The sequence below is a fragment of the Notolabrus celidotus genome, chromosome 17 (assembly GCF_009762535.1).
Source record: "Notolabrus celidotus isolate fNotCel1 chromosome 17, fNotCel1.pri, whole genome shotgun sequence".
NCBI classification, from domain to species: domain Eukaryota; kingdom Metazoa; phylum Chordata; class Actinopteri; order Labriformes; family Labridae; genus Notolabrus; species Notolabrus celidotus.
The window spans coordinates 14,836,575-14,854,635 of record NC_048288.1 but is presented as its reverse complement, the minus strand read 5'-3'; the positions used below and the strand labels follow the sequence as shown (position 1 = coordinate 14,854,635).

The 18,061-nt window shown below is 43.6% G+C and overlaps 1 protein-coding gene across 3 annotated transcripts in view; it reads left to right on the top strand.

Moving 5' to 3' along the window:
* Nucleotides 1-9,416, top strand: part of adarb2 (adenosine deaminase RNA specific B2 (inactive)) — a 333,076-nt gene extending 323,660 nt beyond the window's left edge. For all 3 annotated transcript variants that reach the window (XM_034706696.1, XM_034706695.1, XM_034706697.1), the window contains 2 exons: nucleotides 600-781; nucleotides 3,300-9,416. In XM_034706696.1, the coding sequence (XP_034562587.1) occupies nucleotides 600-781; nucleotides 3,300-3,476 (359 nt within the window). In that variant the 3' untranslated portion in view covers nucleotides 3,477-9,416. The remainder of the gene's footprint in view (nucleotides 1-599; nucleotides 782-3,299) is intronic.
* Nucleotides 9,417-18,061: the final 8,645 nt, after the last annotated feature.

Below are 18,061 nucleotides of genomic sequence, written 5' to 3'. Positions count from 1 at the left end.
CAAAGCAAATGAGCTACAGGTGTGAAAGCATGATACACCCCTTTGCAAACATATTTAGCTTAGAGCAATAGAAACATTTGATCATGGCTGTTAATGGGGGGTTTCATGGCTTTTGAAGCCAGCCTCAAGTGGACACTTGATGAACTGCAGCTTTCTGCACTTCTGGATAAGCTTCATTCCTCAACATCGCAGGCTGCCGCTTGGTTTCCATCCATACCAACACCATACTCTCAATGCATACTAATTCAACCCAACATCAGCTCCACTTTCCTTCATCTATTGTTCTCTCCCTGACTGATCACTTGGTAATGATTTCAAAGAGACAAGGTCGATATCATCTGGTCTAGAGGAGGGTTTTCTTTGTTCCTGAGGACAATGTTTCTCTCTATTTGAGTATCAAAGCGTCATGTAAACAGCAGTTTCAGGTCCAGGTTGACTTGTCTTTTGGATCTGAATTGGCCTCAGGCAGAGAGGAGAGGAGTTTAAACCAAATGACACAGTGGAAGTGTAAAGAGTGATCTGCTAACATCTGCTCTTGTTAAAATATTTCACACAGTAAAGATCACCTGAACCTAAAGCTTGTTCTCTCTGCCCTGCAGGTTTGAGTAATGCGGAGTACCAGCAGTCGGGGAAGGCCTCGTGTGTTAGTGTGAACTGGACGCTGGGTGATGCACAGCTGGAGGTGGTGAACACAGCGACGGGACGGAGACGGGACTCAGGGACACCCTCACGTCTCTGCAAACACAACCTGTTCACTCGCTGGAGCCGACTGAACCGAAAGGTGAGACCAAACAGCAAGACTCTGGTTTTGATACCTTTTACCATCAAGTCTTTTTATTGTTTTGTTTTTGCACATATATCCATGATAAATAGCCAGACATAGCAAGGAGCACAAACAAATTAAAGTCATACACTAATTGGTTACACTGTCATGCTGTCAGAGTGCATGTCCCCAACAAAATCTGAAAAAGGCTGCCACATCACTGGATATTTGCAGCTGATCCTCTGACGGTATATCTGATCTTCTCCAATTTCAGATGGCACAAGGCTTCCCTGCAGATTTAAACACTTGATACAACCTTTACACCAGTCTCTGATTGGCTAAGCTACAATCATTTAGAGAAGGCTTTTGAGTAATGACCAAAATATGATGACTTTTTAATTTTTAACTAAAACTAACTAAATACAAATGTATGCCGATGATACTGTTCTGTATACTCACGCAAAAACAGCTGAGTTAGCAGCAGCAAAGTTATCATCTGCCATCAAATGATCACAGCATAGCTTGAGCAACCTTGTCTCAACCTTAATGTAAGTAAAACTAAAGGCATGTTTTTCTCTAAAACCAGTATGCAGCCCATCAGCGCTGATATTGTCATTGGAGCTGAGAGGATTGAAATAGTTAGTGAGTTTAAATATCTTGGTGTAGTCCTAGATTAAACCCTTAATATGAAGAAACATGTTAGGAAAATTATAAAAACCATCAAATATAATTTGACAAACTTTAGACACATAAGAAGCTGTCTTTTAGTGGATGCAGCCAAGACTTTTATGCATGCTATGATCCTTTCCCATATGTCATATTGTATCACATGCTGGGGTCAGGCTGGGGAGACGGTCATTAAACCACTTTACTCTCTGTATATTCAAACCTTAAAAATACTGGACAAAAAAACAATGCAATATCACCACTGTAGGATACTGGAGAAACATCATCTTTTGAGCTTTGAGAATTTTAAATTGTAATCAAATTTGTGTCTTGTGTATAAGATTTTAAATGGCTTGGCCCCGCCTCCGCTGCGTCTGTTTATCAACTTTCGCTCAGTGGACTCCATTAAATCCGCAAGAATATCTTCGTTCAGAAATTGCAATGTGCCCTTTCGCCATACTGCCTTTGGGCAGTCAGCTTTTTCTGTGAAAGCCACAACTCAGTGGAACACCTTACCGGAGGACATTAAGAACTGTGAATCTCTCAGCAGCTTCAAAACCAAACTGAAAAGTCTGCTAAAGGACACTCAACACTGCAACCACTGATTTGATACTTTTAACTTGATATACAGTATTGTGTGTGTGTGTGTGTGTGTGTGTGTGTGTGTGTGTGTGTGTGTGTGTGTGTGTGTGTAGGTGTGTGTGTGTGTGTCCAGGTGTAGGTGTAGGTGTGTGTGTGCGTGTGCGTGCAAGCGAGCGTTTTTACAATGTGATGTTTTAATTGTGACCTGCCAAGGGACTGCAGATGTAAATTAGCTTTAAGCTAACTCTGGTACATTGCATCAGATGGTGACATTTATGTTAAATATTGTACAGGGTCCCTTTACAAATAAATCGAATAAAAAATTTTTTTTTAAAAAGAACTAGACCCAAAAAAGTACAGAGGGCAAAGTAGGCTAGAATGTGGCTAAAGCGAACAGGCATTTTCTTCCAGACTACATCTGAAATAGCTGCTAAAATAAACACTGGCTTTGACCAATCAGAATCTAGATTTAACACTGCCAGGTATTTAATAGTATTTAAATTATATGTGATAAGACAGTAGTCTTCTTTCTGAATAAATACATGTCTGCTCTACAGTGTCAGGAAGCACACGCAGGCAGAACACACAGTCATACAGACACATTAATTACAGAGATGCTGCAAACATGTGGAGTAGAAAATGTGGAGTTTAATCTCTGCCTTCGATACAACATCTGCTGTTTTATCAAACAGGCAGCTCAGATCTTTAACGTCAGCACACAGACCCGCTACACTTTCATTCCCAGCCTGAAACTTTATGTAACACACACTGCCTGCGTCGCCAAATGGAGGCCGTTAAAGCATAATGACTATGAAACCATAATTATTTGGAGAAGTACTGGAGGAGGCCCCCACCCTAAGTGCTCCCCGCGCGCCGCATATAAGAGCCACGCAAGAGCAGTCACACTAATCTGCAGAAGAAACTTTCGCTCTCTCTCTCTCCTCACTTGTCTCTTCGCCGATCTTCATTGTTTCCCCTCGCCACAATAGAAACGCACAAAAAGCACAGAGAATGTTCAATTGCTTGTGAAATTTAAATGGGGAGATTACACAGCTGTTGAAGCCCCCCACCACCACCACCCTCCCCAACACCACCCCGACCTCCTCCCAACGCCACCCAAATGCATTTGTGCCGGCTCATTCGTTTTGTTTAGTCGCTCTCCTCCTCCTCCTCCCTTCACCAAACCTTTACCCTCTCTGCCCCGGCTTTGTTTCCCTCCTGTCTTCAAGTATCTCACTTTTTTCTCCATCTTCTTTCTTCTCTTTCTCTTCCTCGCCCTCCTCTTCAGTTGGGGATCCACGTGTCCAGCTCAGACGACAGACAGCTCATGTACTGCGAGGCCAAGATGGCGGCTCGTCCGTACCAGACAGTGAAGCAGCAGTGGTTCAGATCTCTGCAGGAAACAGGCCTCGGGACCTGGGTCAAGAAGCCGCCAGAGCAGGAGCAGTTCCTGCTGTCAGTCTGAGTGTGTGTGTGTGAGTGTGTGCAAGATAAAGAGAGTGCGTGTTTAACCTTTATTTTTTTAGGCTAAGATGACTTCATGCTCATCCTGCTTCACACCCCATCACCTCTGAACACCTGCAACCTCTGAGCTAAAGGCTTACATCACCTACTGAGTGTGTTTGTTTTTCTGAGTGTGTTACATGTGTCTGCAGGGCTGTACCAGACTCTGAATTATGTCAGTTGATTCAGTTTTGGGGGTTCAAAAGATGCTTTGACTATTTCTTCCTCTATTGTCCCACACCAAACTCCTTAATCAGTCCTCATACGTCTTGTGTTTTCCTATGTTGCTGTTTTAGAGGTCAAGTAAAGTGAGTTCTTACCACACATTGTTCTCACAAAAGTGACAAGAGAGCATTTGTGTCAGGTCATAAACACAGCCCCTCATCCATCTCCACTGAGTATCATTTTCACCGTATCTAGCATGTTGCATGTTGGCTGAAATCTGGCGTACTGCAGCGTTATGAAGCCAAAATCTACAGATTTTTCTCTTCTGTATCAGCAACTAAACTGGTCAAAAGGACGCAAAAAAACTACATTATGATGCAGCATTTAACTATAAAAGACTTGTTTGCAGGAATATGAGCAAACAACTTTAAAAATGTTTGTTTTTTTCAATGGAGTTTGGTTCATGTGTTTCTGATATGAATTTAGGATACCAAAAAACTTCTACAAAGCTATCACTGATTGGCTGTTAAAACACAGGACTGGGGCGCTGGTGGCTTAGCGGTCTAAGCGCCCCAGTTACAGAGGCTACAGTCCTCGTCGCAGAGGTCGCCGGTTTGATTCCCAGCCGGTCAACTATTTCCTGCATGTATTCCCCCGCTCTCTACTCCCCACATTTCCTGTCTCTCTTCAGCTGTCCTATCAAATAAAGGCAAAAAGGCCAAAAATGTAACTTAAGAAAAACAAAACACAGGGCCACATATATTTTTTTTAGAAGCTTTAGAATAACTTAACTCACTCATGATCCATGCAAGTCTTTGCAATGACTTGCATTGAATGGGTTCAGGTTTGCCAGAAGTAAATCATCATTGATTTTTTGCCATTTTTTAGCCCACCAAGAATCATGAATAACACAAGGTTAAAATTCAGTGGAGGACAGATTTTACTGTTGGTAATAACTTTGTTAAACTTTAAGATGAGTGATTCCTACAATCCAGTTAAGGAGCAACTAGAGCTGCACTGATATCCCACTTGATATGCGTCATTCTTACAATCACCTGACGAATGTATCCTCCCAGTTTGGCGGTCTATTTACACTGACTGACTGACGGTCTCTGCCTATGCTCTGTCATCACCACTGCTGCCCTGAACAAGTGCTGCACTCGTACTTTCAGCCCCAAAACCCCCAGAGTTTTGGTTCCAGCCATGTTTTCATATAGCTAGTGATTTTGAACTATTTAAATCACCAGGTCATAAGAGGGGAGGAGAATTTTTGCCTCGTGTCAACAAAGAAAAAGGTGAGGAAATGCTAGTATACGCATGACTCCAGAGTAGGGAGTGACACAGGAGTGGGTTTTCACTCCTGTCCCATCCCACTCCCACAGAAAAAAATCTTGTCCTGTCCCACTCCCGGTAAAATGACTCCCACTCCCATCCCGCTCCCATTCAGAATGACTCCCGCTCCTGTACCGCTCACATTTTTTTTCTTCTTTTCTTCTTTAGGCAATACATACCTCAACAAACAAAAGTGCATAAAGGCAATCCCTCTAGACCTTCCCGCTCCCGTCTGCTCCCGTTAACTTTTTATCCTGTACCGTCCCAATCAAGTGATTAATAGCAAATTTGACTTCCAATCCCGCGGGAATCCCGTGGCACGTGGGATTCCCGAAAAAATGTCAGCCTCTACTCCAGAGTTAAAAAATAAAGTGCCAAAATCTGCAGTTCCTTAAGTGTCCAGTAGTGGATGTCTCCAAAGCCTAGGAAAACTCCATTAGCCCCCATGTTAAAATGTCCCTTTTTACAGCAGAAAAAATCCACCTGTTACAAAAACAGCTTTTGACTCATTTCTTTATCCTAACTACCAAACAGGGGTTGCATTTCTGTACAACCTGCAAATTTTCATTTATTAAAGAGTGTATCCATATTCTTGGCCGTGGCTAATTTGACTTACAGGTGGGCGTGATGTAACCAGCAGCCAAGATTTAACTAACCTGTCCCAGCTCTGCCTCTTTGCTCATTACAAGACTGATCTAAATCAAAGTCAGTGTTTTCAAATATGGCGACTGCCGGCGTTGGGCCTCAACCAGTGGTTGATGTCACAGAGCCCACGTCCCTGTTTTCTACAGTCTAAAGTTAGCAGCTTCTCCTGATGTTTTTTGACCTGAAACAGCTTTACCCAGTATTTTTTCTAGTCTATCTCACCTGTTGTGTTTTTTATTTTTGGAGGAGGGGGAAGTGGATATTTTTGTCACCATTTAAGACTCTTTATAAAAGTCGACAGCCTGCATCGCTGCATATCTCACTTTGCTTTTTTCGTATGATGACGCAGCAAAAACACAAAAGCTAGAAATTTGACTGACAAAATGCGAGTGGACTCTGGGTTGTCTTGACCTCTGAATCAAATCAGTGACTTTTAGGGTGCAGCCCTGTGGGTCTGTGTGTGTGTGTGTGTGTGTGTGTGTGTGTGTGTGTGTGTGTGTGTGTGTGTGTGTGTGTGTGTGTGTGTGTGTGTGTGTGTGTGTGTGTGTGTGTGTGTGTGTGTCATTCTGGATGTGAAAAATGACAAGAGGAAGGTCAACTGGACGGGCTGAAAGAAAACAGACATAAAAGATGGACTCATTCTTTGACCCGCGCTATCTTTAGACACACACGTTTAAGCAAACACACACCTTAATACCCCACAACGCCCCTCCTCCTCCTCCTCTTCCTCTTGTCCTCCTCTTCTTCTTCTTCTTCTTCTTCTTCGTCTGTCATGGAGGGGTGGGGTAACCTTGAGCAGAATGAAAGGCAGCCACTATCTTGTCATCAGCTATTTCCGGGCCCCGAGGCTCCCGCTGAGGAGCGCAGCCACAGGGGAGAGAGCAAGAGAGTCGAACGGAGAAAGGGAAGAAGACAGAGAAAGAGGTCCACGTCCAATTACCGGCCCTGTCAGGGTGACGGCTGATAGAGGAAGAGGACGAGGGAGAGGAGGAGGAGACAGAGAGAAAGAGAAGGACAGAGTGGTGCCTCACCTTTTCTCTCTCGTTTCTATCTTCGTCCTCCTCCTCTGACTCACCTTTTGACTCCTGACTTCCTCCTCCTTTTGTCTCTCACCCCTCTCTCTTCCTCTTTGTTATGCTCTCCTTTTTGCTTGTGTCTCCCGCTCCTCCTCTTCCTCCTCCTCCTCCTCTTCTTCCCCCTCCTCTCCTTCTGCCTTTCAAGCACGGGGAAGGTTAACACGACATGACGACAGGTTAATACACCCTTTTTTTCCCTCACCTCTCGGAGTAAAGAAAAGGAGGAGAGGTTTCCACACATTAGAGCACAGGTGGAGGTGAGGATGGAGGAAAAGAAGGTGGTTTCCTGTTTTTCTCCCTTTCAGACTAAATTTATTTCCTACTTTCCGTCTCTTTTTGACCTCAGATTTCAGCCCGTGCACCTGAATCGAAATCTTGTCGCCAATGAGAGCGGTCGTGACTCATTAGCGAGGCCATGTCGACCTGATCGACTCTGGTGTCGCTCTGTGGTCACGACCGCTCTGATCAGATAACAGACCAGAAGTTTTACAACACACCTGCCCTCTCCTCCATGTGGGGTTTTAATTTAAGGCCTTTTTTTAAACCCACAAATGAATGAAAGATTAAAAAGAGCGCGGTAGAAAGGACCTCCTGGCATCACTTCATGTACATTCACACCTCACTCTGTTGTTATGTCTCTGCATATTTCATGGTGTAAACATGTGCACTGTGTGTGATTTTTTATACATTGAAGTGTTAAAGATGTTCATTATGATCATGGCTGTGTTGTTCTGTCATTGTTGTGTTTTTATAAAGGATGTCAGATGAAGAATCCACCAGCACGGCTCAGTTTACAGAGAAATCTAAGCAGTGAGAGTGACATCTAGTGGTGATTAAATGTTCCTGTTGTCCTCTCACGCTCCAGAAGCATCATGTGCTACAGTCAGGACTCACTTCAAAGCAAATCATTGACACTTTAAGGGGACTGAATGGTAGAAAAAAAGCTTCAGAGGCAGATTTACACAAAATGAAAACTGACCCAGACCTGCTCTATGCCTGGTCGCCTATTCTGGTCGCTAAGATTTTACAGGAATAAAGGACTTGACAAATCAAGTTTTTTGGGGCCCTTTCATTGTATTTTGAATAATGTCAAACACATATCTGTATTCTGAAATAGTTTCTTCCCTTCTTGGTGAATTAAACCAAAAATAAAACCTTTTTAGAGAGTCTGAGGAGAGATTTTAGAAAGAGGACAGGGAGGGTAGAGCCAGGGTGAGAAGCTTGTGTCTCCCAGCTCAACCTGGGAGTTAGGCTGCACGCTCTACTTGTTCCTACTCGCCCATTTTGATGAAGATAGAGAGAAGAGAGTTAGAGAAAGAGGGATCAAAAGTTTTCCCTTTACCTTTGTCTTGGCCCTCAGCTGGGATATACATCACAAAAAGAAGGAAAAGTTATGATAAAGATGAAACAAGAGGCGAAAGATGCAAAAACACAGCACAGAGACGACTCCAGGATGTTACAAGATGAGGGCAATAAGAGAGATAATCAAAATATAAAATTAAATACAATCCAATGAAAAAAGGAGGTCAGAGTCTCGAGCTTGTGAAGTAGGACTTGAACTGCTTATCATTCATATTTGGCTGACCAAATTATTATTAAAATCTTTCACTTTTATTAAATGACATCAGACTTTGGGGGCTCAAGAGGGTCCAGAGCCTTGTTCCTAATCTGTTCTTGGTCTGTGGTAGCTTCATTAAGAATATTACATAACTCAGATTGTGTGAGAGTGTTTTAATGGACTTAAGTACACCGGTTTTTAAGTATCCTGTTTTTGTGTTCATGCACGCACACACCAGATTTTTTGAGAAACAAGGAAAAAACCTTATTCTGATTTTGCTTCCTGGAGAACTCAGAAAAAACGGGATACTGTGGCATGTATGCACCTTACACCGGTGTCTTAGCCATGTGACATATCAGCAAAACAAACATGGTGACAGCAACGAGAGCGAGTGTACTCTCCACTCAGAGTCGAGGACGTCCCTGTCCCTGTCCCTGTCCCAGCTGTGTATCTTCACCCTTAGCTCTCTTGTCCAAAGCGGTGGCAGCGACAGGCTGACAGCAGTCAGAGTTGAGGACATGTTTAATATTTGCTGTCTCACTCTTCTCCTGTTGCTGGAAATCAGTCAAAATACAACATCTGCAACTCAATGTTGACATGTCGTGACGCTCAGCTCACAGTGGTCTCATTTCTCTTAGATTTTAAATTGCCTTGGTTTGTGTAAATTAAACATCAAAACCAGGGTAAAGCTCATAATCGGGATACTAAAGTCCATGTAAACACACTTTGAGGATCTGTGTAAGTCTGGCTGTGAGCATCAGAACAGAGTTTACTGTTGTTGTTTGATTACACATCATGAGTTGACAACATCCGTCATATCTTCACACCATGTCTCATAACAGCTGCATTCATCACAAAAACAGATTTACAGATTTATTTTGAGAGAAAATAAATATAAGGCATGTCTGAACGGCAATATTGTATCTCAGAGTGTAAATATGTAAAAAACAAATGTACAAAAGATGTTGACACAGATGTGACAGAGATCCTAAAATGTCTAATTATGATGTAAATTAAAGTATATGAAGAACTGCTGCTAAGGTCTGTACATTGCACTTCAGTAACAAATAAAAAGTGAATGTTTGTACTGTACATGTGAATAAAAACACAAAATCTTGTAATTTTACCTCGTCTGGAGAATTTTGAAGAACATATCTGTTTTAAAGCCGGAGATGTTGGTCTGTTTCCACATTCATAGGTCTGTAGCAGCACCGGCCCCGCAGAGCATCCAGACAAATATTAAAGAGCCCCCCCCCATCCTCCCTTCCTCCCGTCTCTCCCGGGGGAAATCCAAGGGGGAAATGGTTATCTCTGTTAGGCTCGGTGGCAGGTGTCACACACACCAAATTAGCCTGCAGGAAGAATGAAGCGAGGAAGAAGTATGGAGGTAGGAGGGTGTGAGGTTTGCCTCCTAAGCAGCACCCCCTGCTCCCTACTCCTCCCTCCTCAGGCCATGGAGTCGACTGTGTGCTCTACAATAAACATCATAATTGACAATTTGCTCCGGCAGCCGGTCACAGTCAGGCGGCGGTAATCTAATGGACGAGGACAGAGGTGAGACGGCAGAATATTCTCCCTCACAGACAGTCTGCTGCAACTGAGTCTGAGAGACAAAACACTCATAATGTGACACTGTTTCAACGTGTTAAACAACATATACAGATGTGGTGGATGCTTTAATGCTAAAAATGATTATTTAAAAGTTGTCCCACTTCTTCAGGATGAAACGGATGATACAAAGTTATAGTTCGGGTAACAGGTAAGGTACCAGTCTGTGTCACTTAGGGGCATTTCACTAGCAAGGACCACGCCACACAAGGATAGAAGTTTGAACATTTAATGAATTAGTTGTAGGTACTGTGGCCCAGCAGAAGGAGACTCAGGATGGGGGTTCCGTCTCAGCGTTATCCTGCCAGAGCTGAACTTGACCCAGGTTGTACCTGGAAGTGGACAAGGGCATAGAAGAGTGAGCACAAGTTGAGTAGGAGAGGATAAGGAAAACGGTTAAGTGCAGTAGAGTAAGGTGAGGGAGGGTGGGTTGAAGAATCACAGACAAGCAGTTGGAGTAGGCTGGCTACGTTTAAGTAGGCTTGTCAGGTGATTGAGGGTGTGGTTTAGGCGTGGTCCTGCTCCCAAATTTAAGTTAACACCTTAACTTCATTTATTATAGACTACAGTATATAAAGACTGACAGCAAATGAAGCCAAAAGATTTAGAGCTCCCCCTACTGACAGACTGCAGTACAGGTGGGGTGTGAATTGTGGGGGATTAATGAAGGTTTCCCTCCTTCTGCTTGTTATCTACCCCTCTCTGGTTATTAATTTTATATCCCCGGTGGGAATAGGTCTAATCCCCCACTTCTGGTTGGACTACTTTTAATACTCCCGCCAGTAGATGAAGCAAGTTGACCTGCCATGTGTCAAATTAACTGAACTTTCACTATAGGCAAGGGAAGGCAAGGCAAGTTAATTTATAAAGCACCATTCATACAAAGAGAGATTCAAAGTGCTTTACAGAGTTAAAAACAAAAAACAGAACAGTAACAATCAACAAAAACACACAGCAAACACCTCAAACATTTACATTTTACATGCGGCCAGTTATGTCCGATCTACTCTCTCTCTGTAATATAAATAATCAGCCCCCTTCGCTGCTCTGAAGTTGCAGAGTCTTACTGTCCCGCCGGACACAGAATCACAACTGATCTTGTCTTAACCGAAATGAAACCTTTAATCATTCAATTCATCTCAGAACTTCTTCCCAAAGATTAAGACTCACAAATTGAGTCTTTTCTGTGTCAAGTCGCAGCCCGAAGCTGGCTCAGACCTCTTGACACCCCGGCAGGATGCCCAACATTTAATTGTAGATCCAAAATCAGGTTAATTCCATAACGCCATACCTTGTCAGAAAATATCCAAATAAAAATATGACATTAAACAAACATAAGCATGGAAACATAAAATATTTTAAAATTTAAGATCAAGAAAGAAAGAAAGTAAAATTAGTTACGAAAATAAAACTATAAACAATAATAAAATGTTGTCTCTTGAAGTTTGCTGGCAACTATGTAACTTTAGCACCAATTTGAAACAGCATCAAAGCATTTCCATGTTTCCCTTTTCGTTTTCTTTCTTTGCGTAACAATCAACCTGAAAAGTCAATAATGCGTTGTGCAGATGGAGAAAACCAGCAGCCAGCATCACCGGAGCTCACACAGGTGGAAGCTGTTGCTTTTGCCACCTCAGCTCACACCATCTTCACAACCTCCTTGGTTGGAGGTTGTGTTGAGCCCGTCAGCTTCAATAGATGGAGAGAGGAATGTGGATGGCTTGCCTTAAACGCAGATTATTGACGTTCATTGCCAAAGAAACAAAATAGTTCAAACAGAATCTGTAAACATGGAAAGTGTCAGTCACATTTAACCCTCCTGTTATGTTCAGGGTCAGATTGACCCTTTTCAAAGTTCAAAAATTAAAAATAAATTGACACACACACACACGCGCACACACACACACACATGCACACGCACACCCACTCCCTATCTCTTGACCTCATCTGTAAAGTGCGAGAATGCAGGTGTTGGCATGACTTTTGACAGGGACCGTCTCTGTTCGCGTGGGCAAACTCCAGCCACATTGAGGGGACTTTCAGCAGGGGAGAGATGTGTGTCATGATCAAAGGTTGCGGCTCTGAGCTGATGCTTTGTAGTGAATCAAAAGAATTATCAGTTTTTTTCCTTTCACTGCTTATATATCACATTAATCACCCCGAGCTCTGCACACAGCAGAACTTTGTTTTGATTGGCCCTAATCATAACACTAACCCTAACCCTAACCCTAATCGTAACCCTAACCCTAACCCTAATCGTAACCCTAACCCTAACCCTAATCCTAATCCTAACCCTAATCCTAACCCTAATCCTAACCCTAACCCTAATCGTAACCCTAACCCTAACCCTAACCCTAATCGTAACTCTAACCCTAACCCTAACCCTAATCGTAACCCTAACCCTAATCACAACCATAACCCTAACCCTAACCCTAATCGTAACCCTAACCCTAATCGTAACCCTAACCCTAACCCTAATCGTAACCCTAACCCTAATCGTAACCCTAACCCTAATCCTAATCGTAACCCTAACCCTAATCGTAACCCTAACCCTAACCCTAATCGTAACCCTAACCCTAACCCTAATCGTAACCCTAACCCTAATCGTAACCCTAACCCTAATCGTAACCCTAACCCTAACCCTAATCGTAACCCTAACCCTAATCGTAACCCTAACCCTAACCCTAACCCTAACCCTAATCGTAACCCTAACCCTAATCGTAACCCTAACCCTAACCCTAATCGTAACCCTAACCCTAACCCTAACCCTAACCCTAATCGTAACCCTAACCCTAACCCTAATCGTAACCCTAACCCTAACCCTAACCCTAACCCTAATCGTAACCCTAACCCTAATCGCAACCCTAATCGTAACCCTAACCCTAATCCTAACCCTAACCCTAATCCTAACCCTAACCCTAATCGTAACCCTAACCCTAACCCTAATCGTAACCCTAACCCTAACCCTAACCCTAATCGTAACCCTTACCCTAATCGTAACCCTAACCCTAATCACAACCATAACCCTAACCCTAATCGTAACCCTAACCCTAACCCTAACCCTAATCACAACCATAACCCTAACCCTAACCCTAATCGTAACCCTAACCCTAACCCTAACCCTAATCGTAACCCTAACCCTAACCCTAATCGTAACCCTAACCCTAACCCTAACCCTAACCCTAATCGTAACCCTAACCCTAATCGCAACCCTAATCGTAACCCTAACCCTAATCCTAACCCTAACCCTAATCCTAACCCTAACCCTAATCGTAACCCTAACCCTAACCCTAACCCTAACCCTAACCCTAACCCTAACCCTAATCGTAACCCTAACCCTAACCCTAACCCTAATCGTAACCCTAACCCTAACCCTAACCCTAATTGCAACCCTAACCCTAACCCTAATCGTAGCCCTAACCCTAATCGTAACCCTAATCGTAACCCTAACCCTAACCCTAATCGTAACCCTAACCCTAACCCTAATCGTAACCCTAACCCTAACCCTAATCGTAACCCTAACCCTAACCCTAATCGTAGCCCTAACCCTAATCGCAACCCTAACCCTAACCCTAATCGTAGCCCTAACCCTAATCATAACCCTAATCGTAACCCTAACCCTAACCCTAACCCTAATCGCAACCCTAACCCTAACCCTATTCGTAGCCCTAACCCTTATCGTAACCCTAATCGTAACCCTAACCCTAACCCTAATCGTAACCCTAACCCTAATCGTAACCCTAACCCTAACCCTAATCGCAACCCTAACCCTAACCCTAATCGCAACCCTAACCCTAACCCTAATCGTAACCCTAACCCTAACCCTAATCGTAACCCTAACCCTAATCGTAACCCTAACCCTAACCCTAATCGCAACCCTAACCCTAACCCTAATCGCAACCCTAACCCTAACCCTAATCGTAGCCCTAACCCTAATCGTAACCCTAATCGTAACCCTAACCCTAACCCTAATCGTAGCCCTAACCCTAATCGTAACCCTAACCCTAACCCTAATCGTAACCCTAACCCTAATCGTAACCCTAACCCTAACCCTAATCGCAACCCTAATCGTAACCCTAACCCTAATCGTAACCCTAACCCTAACCCTAATCGTAACCCTAATCGTAACCCTAACCCTAATCGTAACCCTAACCCTAACCCTAATCGTAACCCTAATCGTAACCCTAACCCTAATCGTAACCCTAACCCTAATCGTAACCCTAACCCTAACCCTAATAGTAACCCTAACCCTAATCGTAACCCTAACCCTAACCCTAATCGTAACCCTAACCCTAATCCTAACCCTAACCCTAATCCTAACCCTAACCCTAACCCTAATCGTAACCCTAACCCTAACCCTAATCGTAACCCTAACCCTAATCGTAACCCTAACCCTAACCCTAATAGTAACCCTAACCCTAATCGTAACCCTAACCCTAACCCTAATCGTAACCCTAACCCTAACCCTAATCCTAACCCCAACCCTAATCGTAACCCTAATCCTAATCGTAACCCTAATCCTAACCCTAACCCTAACCCTAACCCTAATCGTAACCCTAACCCTAACCCTTACCCTAATCGTAACCCTAACCCTAACCCTAATCCTAACCCCAACCCTAATCCTAACCCTAACCCTAATCGTAACCCTAATCCTAACCCTAACCCTAACCCTAATCCTAACCCTAACCCTAATCGTAACCCTAATCGTAACCCTAACCCTAATCGTAACCCTAACCCTAATCGTAACCCTAACCCTAATCGTAACCCTAACCCTAACCCTAATCGTAACCCTAACCCTAACCCTAATCGTAACCCTAACCCTAATCGTAACCCTAACCCTAACCGTAATCGTAACCCTAACCCTAACCCTAATCGTAACCCTAACCCTAATCGTAACCCTAACCCTAATCGCAACCCTAACCCTAACCCTAATCGTAACCCTAATCGTAACCCTAACCCTAATCGTAACCCTAACCCTAATCCTAACCCTAACCCTATTCATAACCCTAACCCTAATCCTAACCCTAACCCTAATCCTAACCCTAACCCTAATCGTAACCCTAACCCTATTCGTAACCCTAACCCTAATCGTAAACCTAACCCTATTCGTAACCCTAACCCTAATCGTAACCCTAACCCTAATCGTAACCCTAACCCTTATCGTAACCCTAACCCTAATCGTAACCCTTTTCATAACCCTAATCGTAACCCTAACCCTAATCGTAACCCTAACCCTAATCGTAACCCTAACCCTAATCGTAACCCTAACCCTAATCGTAACCCTAACCCTAATCGTAACCCTAACCCTAATCGTAACCCTAACCCTAATCGTAACCCTAACCCTAACCCTAATCGTAACCCTAACCCTAATCGTAACCCTAACCCTAATCGTAACCCTAACCCTAATCGTAACCCTAACCCTAACCGTAACCCTAACCCTAATCGTAACCCTAACCCTAATCGTAACCCTAACCCTAACCCTAACCCTAACCCTAATCGTAACCTAACCCTAATCGTAACCCTAACCCTAATCGTAACCCTAACCCTAACCCTAATCATAACCCTAACCCTAATCCTAACCCTAACCCTTATCGTAACCCTAACCCTAACCCTAATCGTAACATAATCGTAACCCTAACCCTAACTCTAACCCTTACCCTAACTCTAACCCTAACCCTAACTCTAACCCTAATCGTAACCCTGATCCTAATCGTAACCCTAACCCTAACCGTAACCCTAACCCTAACTCTAACCCTAACCCTAACTCTAACCCTAGTCGTAACAATAACCCTAATCGTAACCCTAATTGTAACCCTAATCCTAACTCTAACCCTAACCCTAACTCTAACCCTAACCCTAATCGTAACCCTAATCGTAACAATAACCCTAATCGTAACCCTAACCCTAATCGTAACACTAACCCTAACCCTAATCGTAACCCTAATCGTAACCCTAACCCTAATCCTAACCCTAACCCTAATCCTAACCCTAACCCTAATCGTAACCCTAATCCTAACCCTAACCCTAATCGTAACCCTAACCCTAACCCTAACCCTAATCGTAACCCTAACCCTAACCGTAACCCTAACCCTAATCGTAGCCCTAATCCTAACCCTAACCCTAATCGTAACCCTAATCGTAACCCTAACCCTAATCGTAACACTTACCCTAACCCTAATCGTAACCCTAACCCTAACCGTAATCGTAACCCTAACCCTAATCGTAACCCTAACCCTAATCGTAACCCTAACCGTAATCGTAACCCTAACCCTAACCCTAACCCTAACTCTAACCCTAATCGTAACCCTAACCCTAATCGTAACCCTAACCCTAATCGTAACCCTAACCCTAACCGTAATCGTAACCCTAACCCTAATCGTAACCCTAACCCTAATCGTAACCCTAACCCTAATCGTAACCCTAACCCTAACCCTAACCCTAACTCTAACCCTAATCGTAACCCTAACCCTAATCGTAACCCTAACCCTAACCCTAATCGTAACCCTAACCCTAACCCTAATCGTAACACTAACCCTAACCCTAATCGTAAACCTAACCCTAATCGTAACCCTAATCGTAACCCTAACCCTAATCATAAGCCTAACCCTAATCGCAACCCAAACCCTAACCCGAATCGTAACCCCAACCCTAATCGTAACCCTAACCCTAATCGTAACCCTAACCCTAATCCTAACCCTAACCCTAATCCTAACCCTAACCCTAATCGTAACCCTAACCCTAATCGTAACCCTAACCCTAATCGTAACCCTAACCCTAATCGTAACCCTAACCCTAACCCTAATCGTAACCCTAACCCTTACCCTAATCGTAACCCTAACCCTAACCCTAATCCTAACCCCAACCCTAATCGTAACCCTAATCCTAATCGTAACCCTAATCCTAACCCTAACCCTAACCCTAACCCTAATCGTAACCCTAACCCTAACCCTTACCCTAATCGTAACCCTAACCCTAACCCTAATCCTAACCCCAACCCTAATCCTAACCCTAACCCTAATCGTAACCCTAATCCTAACCCTAACCCTAACCCTAATCCTAACCCTAACCCTAATCGTAACCCTAATCGTAACCCTAACCCTAATCGTAACCCTAACCCTAATCGTAACCCTAACCCTAATCGTAACCCTAACCCTAATCGTAACCCTAACCCTAACCCTAATCGTAACCCTAACCCTAACCCTAATCGTAACCCTAACCCTAATCGTAACCCTAACCCTAACCGTAATCGTAACCCTAACCCTAACCCTAATCGTAACCCTAACCCTAATCGTAACCCTAACCCTAATCGTAACCCTAACCCTAACCCTAATCGTAACCTAACCCTAATCGTAACCCTAACCCTAATCGTAACCCTAACCCTAATCGTAACCCTAACCCTAATCGTAACCCTAACCCTAATCATAACCCTAACCCTAATCGCAACCCAAACCCTAACCCTAATCGTAACCCTAACCCTAATCCTAACCCTAACCCTAATCGTAACCCTAATCGTAACCCTAACCCTAATCGTAACCCTAACCCTAACCCTAATCGTAGCCCCAATCCTAACCCTAACCCTAATCGTAACCCTAATCGTAACCCTAATCGTAACCCTAACCCTAATCGTAACACTAACCCTAACCCTAATCGTAACCCTAACCCTAATCGTAACCCTAACCCTAATCGTAACCCTAACCCTAATCATAACCCTAACTCTAATCCTAACCCTAACCCTAACCCTAATCGTAACCCTAATCGTAACCCTAACCCTAACTCTAACCCTAACCCTAACTCTAACCCTAATTGTAACCCTAACCCTAATCGTAACCCTAACCCTAACCGTAACCCTAACCCTAATCGTAACCCTAATCGTAACCCTAACCCTAACTCTAACCCTAACCCTAACTCTAACCCTAACCCTAACTCTAACCCTAATCGTAACCCTAACCCTAATCGTAACCCTAACCCTAACCCTAATCGTAACCCTAACCCTAACCCTAATCGTAAACCTAACCCTAATCGTAACCCTAATCGTAACCCTAACCCTAATCATAACCCTAACCCTAATCGCAACCAAAACCCTAACCCGAATCGTAACCCTAATCGTAACCCTAACCCTAATCGTAACCCTAACCCTAATCGTAACTCTAACCCTAATTGTAA